General features: G+C 31.9%; 2 protein-coding genes across 3 annotated transcripts; one reads left to right on the top strand and one right to left on the bottom strand.

The window, feature by feature from the left end:
* Positions 1 to 845: 845 nt before the first annotated feature.
* LOC100805326 (solute carrier family 35 member F1-like) lies at positions 846 to 6,276 on the bottom strand. Of its 2 annotated transcripts, NM_001255784.1 has the most exon segments (12): positions 846 to 1,232; positions 1,874 to 1,935; positions 2,047 to 2,133; positions 2,610 to 2,678; positions 2,861 to 2,912; positions 3,501 to 3,583; positions 3,886 to 3,962; positions 4,496 to 4,690; positions 4,974 to 5,031; positions 5,584 to 5,678; positions 5,756 to 5,856; positions 6,078 to 6,248. In NM_001255784.1, coding segments are annotated over 12 exon segments (1,032 nt in total). In that variant the 5' UTR covers positions 6,089 to 6,248; the 3' UTR covers positions 846 to 1,090.
* A 2,775-nt stretch (positions 6,277 to 9,051) lies between these two features.
* Positions 9,052 to 13,725, top strand: LOC100802132 (probable methyltransferase PMT19). Its single transcript, XM_006586221.4, has 6 exons — positions 9,052 to 10,018; positions 10,569 to 10,779; positions 11,159 to 11,462; positions 11,833 to 12,222; positions 12,963 to 13,040; positions 13,490 to 13,725. Exons 1-6 carry the CDS (start codon positions 9,311 to 9,313, stop codon positions 13,689 to 13,691), a joined length of 1,893 nt encoding a protein of 630 aa, XP_006586284.2. The 5' UTR covers positions 9,052 to 9,310; the 3' UTR covers positions 13,692 to 13,725.
* Positions 13,726 to 14,342: the final 617 nt, after the last annotated feature.

Here is a 14,342-nt window from a genome sequence, read left to right as displayed (position 1 = left end):
AAATAGTTAATAATTATATTTTTTTAAAAGTGATTATTAAATAATAATAATAAATTATGTGAAGAAACAGCGATTCTATTTAACACTAGTTTGATTACTATTTTTTAAAGTAATTTTTTTGTTTTGATAAAAGTTATTTTAATTTAAAGTTCGAACCAACTTCCAAAATTCTATTTTAAACAATAAAAATTGTTTGATAAGGGTTAAAGAAGAAGAAGAATTAGAGTTTGATTAAAGTAAAAAAAAAAAGTAAATACATAATTTTGAATGGTTGTCCACACTCCCCCAAAGAGTGACAACCTAATCCCACATGCTTCCCTCTCTCTTCTCTAATCTTCATCACGGCCTCCTCCCGCGCGTGTGCCACACGCTTTCGGCTGACCTGGTCTTCGAGAATGATTCATGGCATCGGAATGAAGCCACTGGCGCCGAGAGCATCCAAATAACTACTTCTACTTGCTGTTCACTTTATCTCATTATTCAGCATTTCCCATTATTGAGAAAGAAAATAACATCATGTGAATTAAATAATATTTGCACAAAATACATTCTTCAACTCCAAGGAGATACTTTGAATGAGAGGAAAAGGTTGGTGGTGTTTTTTGTTTTTTATTTCAGGTCAGTCAGTTGATCCATGTTGCTCGATTATATTTCTTATTTATATTTTTACCCCTTCCATTTCTTTCTTTTCATTCCTTATTCATGTCACAACAATTTCCAATAATCAAAGACAACCTTAAATTGAGGACATAGAATTACTACTACTACTACTAATTTGACTCCAAAAGTTTCTATTTCTTTAAATTAATTTCTTACTTTAAAATATCAGATAATTAACAACATACTGACTAAAAAGTTGGCTATTGATCTCCAGATGATGAAGAGTTTTCTCAAAATTCCATCAAACGAAACTTTAGAGGATCCTTTAAATTACAAGACATGTGAACAAGAGCAGCATCTGAAGGAACATTATCTTCTTGGAATGCAATCTTGCAGGAGCTGCCAATACATAATAAATTTAGACTAATCTCCATTCTCTTGAGGATACTTTTCCTCATGGTTTTTCTGTGTATGAATCTGTAGGTCTATACTAAGCTACCCATGTTTTTGAGCTTCCAGCCGCAGCTCCTTTGCTATGATTTCCTGAATTGGCTTCTTCATCTTGTTTGACTGCAGGGCGATGATCATCGATAGCAGCGTTTGGAGGGTGTTGATCATCATCTCTGTCCCCTCTGCAATAAGTAAGAAGAAACACCATAGTGAAAAAAAAAAAAAAAAGACTCAATCTATTAGAAACATTAAAGGATACTCAAGTCTCCGTTTCCTGAATCAAGCTAGAGAGGAAAACAAAATGTGAAACAACGGCTTTTGAGAAGCACAAGATTATACCTACAACAGCTGACTGACCATATTGTTAATTGTGAAAAATCCTTAAAAATATAAAATCATGGGCTATTTATTAAAATCATCCTTGACCTTGAGCCAATGGAGCATTCATATATGTCTTTCTAAATACTACTGTGTCAATGCGTCATGAAAGAAAAAATAGAAATTCAGCAAGCAAGGAATCCCGCCACAAACAGATACAGAAACCAATAAATTAGGAATAGCTCAATTTCCCTTACTGGGCACACATCTAAATCAACATAAACCCCATCACCATTGACAAAGAAAGTGGTACCAAGCTATGCCCACACTTCTGATATAAATGTGTGGTTAATGCTCAATGCTCATTGATACTCAATGTAGACGTTAAGCTATGTCATAAAATGCTAGAAACAGCAGAATTAATCTAGAAATAATTCAATTTTAGAAAATCCTCGATGAACATCACAACAGTAACTATATGAGAAGAAAGTGCAACAATACTTACCCTGAATAGATTATGAGCCCAATGGTAACGGCACCAAATGACACAAAGTACATCCAATCAACCTGGAAATCATAATTAGCTCTAGAGATGTTAGCATGCTGAAAATGCGGCTCACATCTCATAGGAATTTCCCCGTGGGAAAAAATAACAAGGTTGTAACATTACTATCAGACCTTCTCATGGTACGCAAAAATACGAATTAAGACAGCCCACATGTCTGAGGTCAACAGAGACAAATTTAGCATTGTAGAACCATTGATCTGTAACAAAACAAGAGAGTATATTTAACAATACTACATCTCAGTGAAAGCTGGATGGGGGATATTTATCATCCGTCTCCCTTTGTTAAGCTAAACTATACCATGAATGTTCAGAGGGAAAAGTGGCACGCAAAAGATGCCATTGCCAGTTAGACATTCATAGGCTATAGAATAAGTTAAATTTCTCCAATGCTAGGAAAGAATTTCAAGAAATTTGATGGGAAATAAATTTTTCAAAGTACTACATAATTATTAAATTGTTTTGGTCCAGAATTAAAATCAGTGTAAAAAATGATAGAGAAACACTCAGAGAGAGAGAGAGACAGATTAAAACCAAAGAACTGCATTCTAGAGTTTTTTTAATCAATTATTTTGTTTAGTTCCATCTATTTTCTTTTTGGTACATTTATTCACTCATTTCATTCCACAGTCATAATAAAAAATATATTCAGAATATCTATGGTTTGAAACCACACCTTAAGCAGAACAGGGACTAAAGAGTAAAACATAAACATGGCCACTGCAAATCCAACAAAAGGAAGCGCCTGAAACCAACATTGAAAGAAATGAATATAAATAATAATGCTTACAGATCTTACATCACACTAATTAGCATTTTGTGACAACATATATAACATTATAACTTGGTATCAGACATCCTAGTTAAAGTGAAATTCTATAGTATCATTTTCTCAATCATAGTGAGAGAGTGATAAAGAGAGCTTACTGCCTCAGCCGACCAATGAATAGATTTAAGTTCATTGCGCTCAAGTATGCTTCTGTAATAATAATTAAGGATACAACAGGAAAAAGAAATGCAATAATTCTAGTCAATGGACATAAGTTTTTATTTTTCCTTGATTAAATCAATGTGAATTACATATCAAAACATCACTTTTAGAAAAATAAGTAATTAATTTTAGAAACTTGAAGTTGGAACTTCATTAAAATTGTATTTCATTCACCTGTGACTACAACTCGATCAATTTAACATTTCAAAGTAAATTCCCAAATCAAAATCCATAGTACAGTATAATTATGACACAGAACAATTTGTTAAATTACTGAGCAAACCAATAACTATTTGGCATAAAAAATGAAGTTAGATGCTTAAGTTATGCAACAGAACAAGCATCTATTGAAAGGTCAAACAAATATGATCATGCATAAAACAATAAATCCCGGAAGGAATGCTTGAGCCTCTGCAGCTGCTCCCAAATAGATTCCTCTGTGCAAATTTAATGGGAGAAATAGTTTATAGAATGTACAGCACCTTGTGATAAATATTCAGACAGAAAGCTAAGACAAAAATCAAAACAGCAAGAACCCATAGTCCTCCTAATGTATGTAATCAATTTGAAGGATACATTTGAATGGCACTGATAATGCCACCAGAGAGACCTAACATTGCCATAAGCTCAACTCTATCAGCACTTTTCACAAGAAACTCCTGCAATATAAAAGAAATAACAGCAACAAAAGGAAGATTACACATACTGAAACACTAATATAAGAAGTCAGGCGGGAATGTGATGGGAGTGCATCGCAAGAATTAGCCCAAACTAGTGGAACACAAACTGTGAAATACTAACTTAATAAGAATTTACATTTAGGACAGAAAGCACGTCCTTTGAATAGCAATCAATATTTTCAATAGTAGTTAGTGAGTATATATATTAATTTTCTTGTGCCACGCTATCAACTGCTCGAGTGTTGCAAAATTATTTTGAAGCAGAAGTACAATCAGCTTACCTCACTGACATTACTGATTGCATACAAGGTAGCACCGGCAATAACAAGAAGGTCCCCTTTACGAGGATTGCTTCCACCTATAACAGGTGAATATGACATCAAACTACTACCATAACTGGAATTAAGCATGTTACTGATGATATTAAATATAGGATAAAAATTTACTAGTTGCATGGTTTCTAAGGATAAAGATATGGAACACTTGCACACACTTTTTTTATGCGCTTGAGAGGGTGTATATACTGTTCAAGTATAAATAAAAGATAAGTTTAAATATCTTTATAGTCCTAGTAATTTTTCACTTTTTTGTTTTTCATCCTTGTAAAATTATTTTTTATTTTTAGTCCTTGTAAAATTATGTTTGCTTTATTTTTAGTCCTTGAAACATTTTAGATAGTAAAAAAAAAGTATTATTTAAAGCGTTATAAGGATAAAAAACAAAACAAGCATGATTTACAAGGACTAAAAATAAAAAAAATAATTTTGTAAGGAAAAAAACAAAATTATAATTTTGTAAGGACAAAAAAAATATACTAAATTGTGAAGACTAAAAAATATTTAAGCCTAAAAGATATTGATGTCACTAGGCAGTACGTAAAAAGCCACCCACCTGCACGGTCACCTGAATGAACATCAGAAAACACAACCAAGACAAGGCCAGCAACGCAAACAACTACACCAGTAATCTTTTTGAATCTATATTTTGTTTTCAAGAAAAGCCATGTAAGAAGCATGACGGACGGAATTGACCAGCAGTCAAGCAGCATCACACTGGTGAGTGAGGTGTATTGGTATGCCTTCACAACTGTTCGGTAGATGAGAATTACTTTAGATATTATTGCAAGTAAAATCATCTAAATCAACATATGACTTGCTTCATTTTAATACATAGGAAGAGTCCAATATAAATATACAAGAAAGGAAGGTCACGTTTGAGTAATTTCTATATGAATATTAAAATTTGGGTCATATAGTTTAGTCATCTGACCAATGATTGTTTGAGCAGACTGCATATAAATATATTAATTTCACCAATGTTTTTTACACTACTATATAATATCAAGTCTCTGGAATCATGAAACACTTACCAAGAAAATTTGCTTCTACATCAACCAATCCGAGAATTATATAATAGTACCATTTTGCCTGTGTTAGAAGCATATGAAGTTAGTGGAGTAGTCATCAAATGTTTTACTTACTTGAGAGGAAAACAGAGTAAAAAGTAGTAGAACAGCTGATCTTCCTGAAAAGCAGCACTCTCACACTCTCTCCGTGAAGCAGAAATAAAAGAATATCATTTCTTTTGCTCAAAAATTAAGAAGTCATTATATAAATACATGGCATGTTTTTACTATTTGCCACCCACATAAAAAATTTGCAGATTGGTGGAATGGTTGGAGCATCTAAACATTGGTAGATCAGGCATCTAAAGAATTACCCCTTCCAAGCAATAATTTTAGCAGCAGAGCAACAGAAAGAAAGGGAGATTTGGAGAACAGCAGCAGTTTTACAATAGAAGGAGAAGCATAAGGAGTTTAAGAGTAAAATAAAATACACGGATCATGCAAAAACTGTTAAAATCTTCTTGCCATCAATCTCTTTCAATCCCAATAACAGACTTAATCTTTAAAATAAAAAAAAAAACATTGCATCATATATTTGCAAATAATAAAACCCTAATGGCAATAGTATTATAACCTTGAGTGCTTTCCTTCGATATAGGAGAACAGTTCCATAGACAAGCGTCAAGAACACATAATTCAGAAACGACTGTGAAGTTGGAGCATTAATTCCTACAATAATGAAAAGAATTAAAAATGAAAATTGGCACGAGAAAGCATAGAATCGAAAAGAAAAATACTAAACATACCTTTTTTAGCCAATTCAGAGGAAGTGAAGCCGGTGGAAGTGATGAGAAGAGAAAGAAACTGACCCAAGCCGAGACCTATTAACGTGTTTCGGGTCCAAATCCTGGCAAAGTCGAACATCATATTTCCCAACACAACAGAATGAATGAAAGGTTGTTTTAATTAATCTAAATTCCTTCTATCTATTTAGAAGAAGAAGAAGAAGAAGAAAGGGAATTTGTGTTGTGTTGGGTGGTTGAGAAAGTGAAAGACAAGCCGAGACGAAACGAAACCAAAAAGCATATTGAATTTGAAGCAATGGGTAGAGTTATTGATCACACTCACTGCATGCTCATAGTCAAATCAATCTCTCTTTCACTTCCTCTCCCGCGATTGCACCATTGACCTTTATATATACAACTTGTCTTAATCTAATTTTTTTAAAAATGTAAATTATATTAAATTCAATGACAAATAAAAAATTTATTCGTATAAGAAACTTAATCTTACTAAAAATCTACACAAAATTGATAATCTTTAAAAATCAACTTATTTTCCAAATACAGGAATCTTATTTAAACGAATGGGTTGATTTTATTCTTTTAATCCTCGTGGGACCAATTTTGAGGATCACCTCCCAAATTATCAACTTTCTTTTGTCTTTAGGTAAAACATCATTCTCAAAAGCTTCCATTAGTGCGTGCTGCTCTACGCAATTATGTTTTCTGAAATTTTGAACATAAAAGAAAAATTGTATGAGGTATTTTTTTTTAAGTATACATATTTCAAAAATATTTTATGATTACATTAAATATTTTTTTCGTCACACGTATTTCAAACACATACTCTAAAATTTGAAAATTTCATTTTATTGTCAATCTTTTGTATTGAAAAATGTTTTCAATGTATATAACATACATAGGTTATCTTTTTGACTTGTGGAGTAGTCAAAAAAATCGTATCTTAGGTTACCTTTTCCTTTTAATAAACCAAAGTGGTGTACAGAAAGTTATGCTCACTCTAAATGATGATGATTAACACCCTCTTTCAGCCGCGTAATGTGCTTTCCCTTTTCTTTTCGGCTGTTTCAGTTCACTTTACTTTTTATTTGCTGATTTTAGGTTCTGCCTTCATCTTTTTACGTGGGAAAATTCCACGGCCAGCAAGGTACAAAAGATGTTGGACTTGGACCATTATCGAATATGGTTAATTAATTGTTTTTAATAGACATAAAAAATTAATTAATTTTACTATGCTGTTACACAGGCAATGATTGATAGACAAATAATGTTATTCTCACTCTCTTTTTTCTCTTCACACCATTTAATATATCACATATTATTGTTATCTCCCTCTTTGTTGTGAAATAGTATGTGTCATAAAAATATGTTGTTAAGTCCTTAGTTATTTTAAAATTAAAAAAAAAAGTCAATTATATTTTTAATAATAAAAAATATACATTTTTAATGTACAAAAATAATTTAAATTAATCTAAATATACATCTAGGACATATTTATTGATTTAAAATGTTTGTATTGTCATTTCAAATCTGATAGCATCAAGTATCATATAATTTCACCGCAAAAATAAAAATGATTATGTTTTATGAAAGGGGGGTTGGATTTGCCAAACAACAATCCAAACACGCATTAAAATTAATTTTATTACCAAATGCGCACTCATTAGTATAGTATCAAAAAGTAATCTAATTAAGTAAGGTGTAATTTTTTTTTTTTTCTTTGAACATACAAATTACAAGAGAGCAACTTCTGTGGACTGTGAATCTCTGTTGGAGCAGACTCATTCCCCAATGCCAGATCTCAATCTAAATTTAAATATTTTCAAAGTCAAACCAGTTACTGAATCAAGGAAAAACACTAATATACTCGCTCGTCTAATTATACTTATTGTTTTTTTTTTGTTTAAAAAGTAAGAAGAAAATAAAAGTAGAAAATCTGATATTTTAATTTTTTTTTTTAGAAAAGAAAAGAAAAAAATATATGATGATATAAATATCCTAAATAAAAATTAAATTTTGATAAAATTGAGGACATTTTTTGTCTTTTACGTATCTGCGCCAAGCGCAAGTTAGCAACTCGACGCCAACATACCTTGGAGGGGCCAAGATAGACGGCCCAAGGTCAATGGGCCCAAAACTAAAATCCAGTCCAGAACAATAATCAACTAACCGTGTTATTTCCATTCAAAATTAACGTTTTTTTTATATATTTTTTCTTGTTTTATTTCTCTTAAAACGTTACTTATTTCATCTAGTAACTGTGGGTTACTTACAAGTTCAAATTTTACTTATTTCATATATATTTTCATATCAATTACACTCAGAGTTACATGTTTCTTAAAATGTTATTTTTTATAATCAAAAGGAAATATTTGTTTATATTTTTTTCAATAATTTATTAAAGTATTATAATGAATTATTCTAATAGTATTTTTAAAATACTTAAAGAATAATATATCGACATCTTTAAATTTTTAAAAATAGTAAATGATTTTTTTATTCAATAAATTCTTTTTAAAATTGTTGGCAAATGTCACATTACATATGCTGTTGTGCATGCTTCAGAATCTTGAACGGGTGCAAGCTCATTGGAATTTTGCATTCCATTTGTCTGCCCAATTATACCCTTTGCTTCTTGTGATAATCAAACTCTACTATCACATAACAATATATAAATATGCATTGAAGTTTTAATTTTTAATAAAATTGAATTAAATTTATAAAAAGATAGATTAAATATAAAGTTCCATCTATCTTATTTGCTCTGACTTATTAGATAATGGTGGAATATAAAGAATGATCATATTATTATCATTATTATTATTTTTAAACAGTGACTAAAATCATTCTTAATTTTTCAAAATAAATTCATATTCTTTTAATATTGAAAAAAATAAAATATACATTGACACTATAAAGAGTTTTTACATTATCAATGAAGAATTGTCGTGTATACTAATTTGATTAACTTTTACAGTATAAAATTTATTTTGTTGAATATATAAATTTTAATTTTTTTATATAATCATCACTAACTTTCTTATTTCACATATACTCTTTTTTTAAGTTTAAATATTTTTATTTGTTATTTTTTTTATTATTGACATATCAATTTTCCTTAAATATTTTTAAATTTTATATATTTTCAATATCTCAAATATAATTATAAACTCATGTATGCTGGAGATACTTACATTTATGATTTAAGAACATGCATTGTTTTCTTAGAATAGTTACATGTGTAATTTGTGAGTCATTCAATTAACAATTAAGAAGGTTTTACATATCTGATCCAGGCATTAGTTAGTTGGCATGACATTAGCATAGAATTAAGAGAATTTATATGTAGTCTCCTAAATTTAAGAATTTTTGTAGCAGAAACTTTGTTTCTCTCTCACTGGTTTTCTGTATCTTTGGCAGAAACTCATTCAACTAATTAATAACCTAAAAATAAGTTTATGAAACCCCCCTAAATTTGTGAGATATGATAGCAAGGTTAGCAATTGATCCAACAAAGGACCACAGCAGATGTAATGTGGCATTTGCCATATAATTCACATGCATCGATCCAACAAAGGACCACAGCAGAACAATCCAACCAATAATTCCTTCCTCATTAATTTTTGTTTTCTCTTCCTCTTCTGGTATATATCCGTGACCACAAATACTATATCATTCATATACGTTGCAACTTCAGTTCACAAAGTCAACAACAACCTCGGAGTGAGAGAGATGAAGAACACCCCTGCTTGTCTCAAAATCTTCTCCGCCCTTCTTCTCTTGACCTCTCTCTTGTACATTCTCATTGCTCCCTCTTCACCTAGTATCCATGAAAACTTGCAACCCCAACAACTCCACTTTGACTTTGAGTTCTGCCCAGATAACTACACCAACCACTGTCCATGCCAAGACCCCATGAGGCAGAGACGCTTCCCCAAAGCTAAAATGTTCCGCAAAGAGCGTCATTGCCCTCAAAGCAATCAAAGGTTGAGGTGCCTCATTCCAACCCCAACAGGGTACCAAACCCCGTTTCCTTGGCCTAAGAGTAAGGACACTGCATGGTTCAGTAACGTGCCTTTTCCCAAGCTTGTGGAGTATAAGAAGTCACAGAATTGGGTTAGGTTGGAAGGTAACCGTTTTGTGTTCCCTGGAGGTGGCACTTCGTTTCCCGAAGGAGTCGATGCTTATGTTAATGCTCTAAAACGTCTTCTTCCCGTGCCTTTAGAATCTGGGGATGTCAGAACAGTGCTTGATGTTGGTTGTGGGGTGAGTCAGCTTCTATATCTTATTATGCTTTTTCCTTCCTTGTATTCTCTTTCTTTATTTTCTTTTGTCCTCTCTTAATTGTTTGCCCTGTTATCATTTCATTCGCCTTTTTTTAGCTTGTACTTTTACATGTTACTACAAGAGGAGTTTCTTGAGCAACAAAAACAGAGAGGCTTTTCAATCAAATGAGAGCTTATGTATAATCAAAGACTTTTTTTTATATAAAAATAACTAATAGGAAGTCTCCTTAGCCTGCTTTCTTTTTAAAGTTTAATTAGCATGTATTGTTAGTGTAGTTCCCCTTCTGCTGAATCTAATGCCACTGGGAAAGTACGATTTAATTGTACTTTCATGTTGTTGATTAGTTCTTTTTCATATGGCATCTGTTTAGTTCTACTAATCATGACCCATTAGTTACGAACCTTAGTTAACTGCTTTGATATTTTTCGTCTCTGCTCAATGTTGGATAATGAAACTTTGTTCTTCTTTTTGGGTTTATTTATTATAACTTCATGTAATGAATTTGTGTTCTGAATGTGCATAATCGTAGGTTGCAAGCTTTGGAGCTTCTCTGATGGACTATGATATCTTGACAATGTCACTTGCACCAAGTGATGAACATCAATCTCAAGTACAGTTTGCCCTAGAAAGGGGACTCCCAGCATTGCTTGGTGTACTAAGCATTCACAGGCTAACATTCCCTTCAAGATCATTTGATATGGTCCATTGCTCTAGATGCCTTGTCCCATGGACTGATTATGGTATTACTTTAATCTTTTCACTTAAACATTAAATGTATGCATTAGAAAAAATATATTTTTTTAATTTCCTACTTCCATTCTGAGTGTTGGAAAGTTCTAGGTCCCCTGCGTCAGTTATTGGGATGCTTTATATATCTAATGGGCATTTTTATTTAGTGTTAATTGGTTTTGACACGGAATCTAACATTGTAGCAGAGAACCCACATGCCGTTTATATTATATATCTGTGGAATCTGTGGAACAACTTCATTTAATGTCACGATCAAATGTTTCAATATAATAAGCTAACACTTAAATTTATCCAGCTAATTCATTGTAGAGAACTTGGTTTGAACTTAATTATGATGCTAATCTCTAATATTTGTTTAATTTGTTAAAGATGGGCTATACCTAAGAGAGATTGACCGGATTTTGCGTCCTGGAGGATTTTGGGTACTGTCTGGGCCACCCATAAATTGGAGGGTAAACTACAAAGCGTGGGAAACAGAGCCTAAGGTGTTAAAAAAGGAGCAAAACATTTTAGAAGACCTTGCAATGCGACTGTGCTGGGAAAAAGTTGCTGAGAGAGACCAGATTGCTGTCTGGCAAAAACACAGAGATCATATCAGCTGCATGCAAAAGTTGAAGACTAGGAGATCCCCCAAGTTCTGCAACTCATCTGAGTCTGACCCTGATGCTGGTTGGTAAGTTTCTTTATTTCAACTTACCATTGTTGAGAGGATGCACAAGTGAGAAAAGTAGATTGAATGGTTTTTAGTCCAATAGAAAGACTTAGAACAATATCGGAGATAGTTATTAAGAAGGATCTCATGGGGAATAATATTTATGATGATTTTAGTCTTTAAGTGAGCCGAATTACATTGTGTGATCCTTGTAGCCGACCATACCTGTGGGATCAAATTTTTTTTGTTGTCTTACCATTGTTGAGAGGACACTAGAAGATGGAAATATGTATGCTAAGGTTTCTGTTCCACTTTTACGCATAGTATGTTTATATTTAGATCATTTTCCCATGTATTATACTCATACTTCATAGGCATGACTATTCAACAGGTATACCAAAATGACTGCATGCATTTTTCCTCTTCCAGACGTGAAAGATGTACATGAAGTATCCGGTGGTGTTCTTGAGAAATGGCCTGAGAGGTTGGAAACTGTTCCACCAAGGGTCAGAAATGAAAATGATGATGGCTTCCTTCTCAAAACATATATTGAAGACAATCAGACATGGAAAAGGAGAGTGTCCAATTATGGGGTCCTTCTTAAATCCCTCACTTCTGGCAAATATCGAAATGTTATGGATATGAATGCTGGCTTTGGTGGATTTGCAGCTGCAATAGTGAAATATCCTGTTTGGGTTATGAATGTTGTTCCCTTTGATGCAAAAAGCAACAATCTTGGCATTATCTACGAACGAGGCCTTATAGGAACTTACATGGATTGGTATGCACAAATTATCTTTACTTTCTACTTTAAAATATTTATTGTATACTGGTTAGTTACAAGGTTTTGAAGATGAGTTTAGCATAAAAGATTTCAGCTGCAAGCATATTATTCAGAATTATGAAAGTAAATTTTACCTATTGACTTTCGTATCATCATCATGCATCCTGCACATGTTATTTTTGCAGTTAGTTTTTGTTTAGCTTCAAAGGTTGAGTATCAAAGGATAGAGTGTGATTGCTAACAGTTGGTTATTTACACAAATTTCTTTTCTCTCTGCTTGGCTTCAAGGTGTTTGATGTCGAACATGTATTTTGTCACTGTAATTAGACAATTAGTGCATTTTTTTTTAGCATAGAACTTGAATAGGTATAACCTATTGGTGCATTATATCTGCTCTGAACTTTCAACTCCATGAAGTTACAATAAAATACATTTTTTGTGTAATATATATGATTGTGGTATGATTACTATTGTGTGATTTATATTTAATGATAAGCTACAATGACTTTGCTTACTAAATAAGACTGTTCTATTCTTTTCTCATTTTGTCCCTTTTCTTCAATCCAAAGTTAACTGCATATTGTCATTTTGAGTCCTTTAGTTTCTCTTATTTTGGACGTCTTACATATGCTTAATTCATATTATTTATCTTCATGCATATACTTTGTCTCTGTTTGCATTTGAGCATGTACTTTTGAGATTGAAATAATGAAGGAACAACATTGCCTTGCTTGCAGGTGTGAGCCCTTTTCGACATACCCACGAACATATGACTTGATACATGCTAGTGGTGTATTCAGTATGTATATGGACAAGTAAGCTTAATCATAGCAGTATAGATTCTTTGAGCAATCTGTGTTGTTTCGATCTTCAATGTTCTTAATTTACAAGTTTATGATATAAAAATTGCTTGCTTGTTAGAAAATCTAATTTATGCAATCAGAAACTTTCAAGAACCAAAATAACACAAATAGCATCTTTGAGCCTGATACATGCATATTGAGAGAGAGAAAAAACAATAAATATAGATTACTATTCAATTTTAATTTAGATGGCCAAGATTAAAAAAAATAATAATTAGCATGACTTTATAAGGAGTCTTATTACTATTAATTTAACTTTTAATTTTGATCTGGATTTACACAATTCTTGAGATATGTTCTCAATATAGGAGTACATTGTATGATTTAAACTTTTAGTAGTTAAAAAGGGATGCAATTTTTCTAATTTGTACTGAACATGAAAATCAAAATGTCTCTTGTAGGTGTGATATTACTGATATTCTTCTGGAGATGCATCGCATTCTTCGTCCCAAAGGAGCTGTTATTGTCAGGGATCACGGAAATGTAATTCTTAAAGTAAAAGAAATAAGTGATAGAATAAGATGGAAAGGAATAGTAGTGGCTGGTGAACAGGATGGAGCTTTTCATCCAGAAATGATTATGGTTATAAACAATGACGACTAAATTTGTTATACTGTTAGTCCTGTTACCAGTCGCATCTCATTTGTTTGTTTTCTACTAATCTAGCTTCGGATAGTTCAATTCTGCACTTGTTTCTTTAACTTTTTTATACAAGGAATGCCCAAGCGCGCATGCACAGGGATACAAGAGCAGGATATGTGGGTAAAACAAAAATTATTAAACTCATCATGATTACATGAATTTGGGGGGGGCAAAATTTCATGAAAACAAATTTTTAAGAGCAAAATTTGCTACATTGTGAAACTTTTAAGAGTAAAAAATTACAGTTAATTTTTTTTTCGTTCATAATTCTCAAATGATAAACATTACTTGAAAGAATAAAGTTTCTTACCACTTGAAATTAACAAATATCAGTATAAAAAGCACACTATAATAGATAATGAAATATTATCAAAAATTCTAACACTGACTTTTAAGATTTGATTTCAATAATCAAATGAATAATATTTCTATTAAAAAATATTTTTTATTCCAGATTAGAGACGACGGATGACTCTAAATACATTAGAGTTTGATACTATTAGTGTGACTGGCGGCGTGTAATAAATATTGTTTCAAAAAAATAATTAGATACATATTTTTATTAAACAAAGCATTCTTTGCGAACGTAGTTACTAAAGTTTGAAAAAGTAT

This window comes from Glycine max, chromosome 8 (genome assembly GCF_000004515.6).
Source record: "Glycine max cultivar Williams 82 chromosome 8, Glycine_max_v4.0, whole genome shotgun sequence".
In the NCBI taxonomy this organism is placed as follows: Eukaryota; Viridiplantae; Streptophyta; class Magnoliopsida; order Fabales; family Fabaceae; genus Glycine; species Glycine max.
Note: the sequence above shows the minus strand (reverse complement) of the source record. Positions and strands in the feature narration are given on the sequence as shown.

What these genes read in the sequence shown, in the direction of transcription:
- LOC100802132 (XM_006586221.4), top strand. Translation starts at nt 9,311, where the DNA reads ATGCATCGATCCAACAAAGGACCACAGCAGAACAATCCAACCAATAAT. An exon ending in TGCTTGATGTTGGTTGTGGG is followed by an intron (nt 10,019 to 10,568) that starts GTGAGTCAGCTT and finishes GCATAATCGTAG; the next exon opens with GTTGCAAGCTTTGGAGCTTC. An exon ending in TGTCCCATGGACTGATTATG is followed by an intron (nt 10,780 to 11,158) that starts GTATTACTTTAA and finishes AATTTGTTAAAG; the next exon opens with ATGGGCTATACCTAAGAGAG.
- LOC100805326 (XM_006584530.4), bottom strand. Translation starts at nt 5,876, where the DNA reads ATGATGTTCGACTTTGCCAGGATTTGGACCCGAAACACGTTAATAGGT. An exon ending in ATCGAAGGAAAGCACTCAAG is followed by an intron (nt 5,032 to 5,583) that starts GTTATAATACTA and finishes CTTCTAACACAG; the next exon opens with GCAAAATGGTACTATTATAT. An exon ending in TGTAGAAGCAAATTTTCTTG is followed by an intron (nt 4,691 to 4,973) that starts GTAAGTGTTTCA and finishes TCTACCGAACAG; the next exon opens with TTGTGAAGGCATACCAATAC.